The 2653-nt window shown below is 40.7% G+C and overlaps 1 protein-coding gene across 1 annotated transcript in view; it reads left to right on the top strand.

Moving 5' to 3' along the window:
- The first annotated feature begins 945 nt into the window (after positions 1-945).
- Positions 946-2653, top strand: part of COMP (cartilage oligomeric matrix protein) — a 26698-nt gene continuing 24990 nt past the window's right edge. Inside the window, exon 1 of the mRNA XM_060785094.2 lies at positions 946-1191. Within this exon, the coding sequence (XP_060641077.1) occupies positions 1116-1191 (76 nt within the window). The 5' untranslated portion in view covers positions 946-1115. The remainder of the gene's footprint in view (positions 1192-2653) is intronic.

Here is a 2653-nt window from a genome sequence, read left to right as displayed (position 1 = left end):
TTCTAACCCTGCTCTCCAGAGCCATGGTTCAGAGGATGTTGTTGGAGAATGCAAGGAATCAGTGAATGTGTGTGTGTCAACTGTAAAATAAGATGCATGAAGCTGAATGGTCAGGTAATGACCAGGGAGATGGCTGAACCTGGGACTTTTGGATACTGTTACTTTTTTGTTCAGGCTTGAGCTATGCAGGTGCAGAGAGACAGGAAGAGAGAAGCAGAGAGAGACACAGAGTTAGGAGTGTACTCTCACTTCATGAGCTGCTGAATGAGTTTATCCAAATGGACAAAGAAAGACTGTTTTAAAACTCTCATAAAAGGACATTATGTGCGTTGATGCAACTGATCACATTGTACATATGTTGTTCTGAACTATGAAGAGTAAGCTACTTGTTCTTTATTGTTCATCTGCGTTGCATATTTTCTTTCTCTGGCAAGGCAGTCTATGGGCTGATCAAACGTGCACTACATGTGGTTTATTTTACATTATGCCACAGACATTTGGGACAATCTGGATTAATTCTTTGCCGTTCCCAGTTTCCCGGCTGCTTTTAAAAAGTCCCGATTTAATCCATCCTTCCCCTTTTGTCCTCAGCTGACCTCCATTGCTACATTACCAAAGTTCAATAAAACTGGGGCTCTGTTCGAAGGCCTTTAGCAAACTCTTTGCCCCAATGGAAGGAGGGCAAAAAAACGAGGGAAATAAAAAAAGAAGATTTCACCGCGGAGGAATGCAAAGGCAAGGCCCGAGGTTTAAGCCTGGCCGATCTCCCAAATGAAAGAAACACATTTTGGAGCCCCCGAAAGCGAGCCGAAGCCGCCTTCCCAATGATGTCCTCATGCTGTTTATTTTTACAACTTTAATTTCTCGCTCTCTCTCTTTTCCTGCCAAAACCTTGGGGCCGGCCCCTGACGTCTCCCCGAGAGAATAAAAGCTTCAGAGGCAGGAATGTGCCAGGAGCCGCAGAAGGCGAACGGGGCGGAGCGGAGGCAGGGCCCTCAGGTTAGCAGTTCCTCCGACTTTGGATATATATATATATATATATATATATATATATATATATATATTTGGGGAAGGTTTAAAAGGTAGGTGGCTCCGCACATCCTCAACGTCCCAGAATGACCGCCTTCCCACGCCTGGTGCTTCTGCTCAGCCTCTGGCGTTGCGCCGCCAGCCAGATGCCCGGCGGGAGAGGTAAGCAAGAGCCTGGAAAGAACACATTGGCCTTTCCATTTGGGAAAGGATTCACTTTATGCTTTTATCAATACCTGCTTGAACACACCATCTTCTCCAATGACAACTTGCCAATTTCTCCATTCTTGGGTAGGATATCAATCATCTATCTACCTGCCTACCCATCCTTCCGTCTATCATATTGATCGATCAATCAGTCGATCCATTTCTATCATCTAACATATCTATCTATTCATCCATCCTTCTATCATCTGTTATATCAGTGGTTCCCAAACTTTTTTTTTACCAGGGACCACTTTCCAATATTAGTACCAAAAGGGTTACGAATCAGTTTTTGGACAACTTTAGATTTGGTTGGGTTATTTGGGGTGCTGATTAAGAAACCTGTATTAGATAGACCACATCAGCTCTAGTTTCTGATACAGAACAGATGCTATCCAGCATTCACCATCTGCTCACCCACAGAAAACCATATTTAATAAGCCTCGGCACTATAAGAGGATTTCGCGAGACCAGTCGCTCTCCTTTCAACAGTGTAGTAACGGTGAGGTCACAGACCATATTTTAGTGCTTGCAAACCACTGGTGGTCCATGGACCACAAGTTGGGAACCACTGTCCTATATCAATCTGTTCATCCATGCTTCTGTCATCTATCCTACCTACCTACCTACCTACCTATATCTCTCTCTATCTCTCTCTCTATCCCTCCCTCCATCCATCACATCTATCTATTCATCCTTCTGTCATATATTATATCAATCTATTCATCTATGCTTCTGTCACCTATCCTAGATAGATCTCTAGCTATCTATTCATCTATCCATCTAGAATCTATTATATCAATCTTTTCATCCATGCTTGTAATCTATCTATCTATCTATCTATCTATCTATCTATCTATCTATCTATCATATCTATGTATTCATCCTTCTATCATCTATTATATCAATGTATTTATCCATGCTTCTGTCATCTAATCTATATGTCTATATATCTATCATATCTAGTCACCCACCCCTCTATCAACAATCATTAAATTAATCTATCTATTCATCCACCCTTCTATCATCGATTCTATCTTATCTGTCTTCCTTCCTTCCTTTCTATCCATCCATCCATCCACCCATCCATTGGATCTGTTTATTCATCCACACATTCATCCTTCTATCATCTATCAATCTATTCATCCATTGTATAAATCATATCATACATCACATCATATCTATCATCACTGGGATCTATCTATCTATCCATCTCTCTATCATCAATCAATTAATCCATCCTTCTATCATCTATCATATCTATCTATCCACCAATTTTTCTATCATCTGTCATATATATTCTTCCATCTCTCTATCTATCATCTCTTCTTTTCTCACTCTATCTATCTCTCTATCATATCTATCAATCTATTCATTCATCATATGCACTGTATTGTATAACCATGTCATATCTATCATC

This window comes from Anolis sagrei, chromosome X (assembly GCF_037176765.1).
Source record: "Anolis sagrei isolate rAnoSag1 chromosome X, rAnoSag1.mat, whole genome shotgun sequence".
NCBI lineage: Eukaryota > Metazoa > Chordata > Lepidosauria > Squamata > Dactyloidae > Anolis > Anolis sagrei.
Note: the sequence above shows the minus strand (reverse complement) of the source record. Positions and strands in the feature narration are given on the sequence as shown.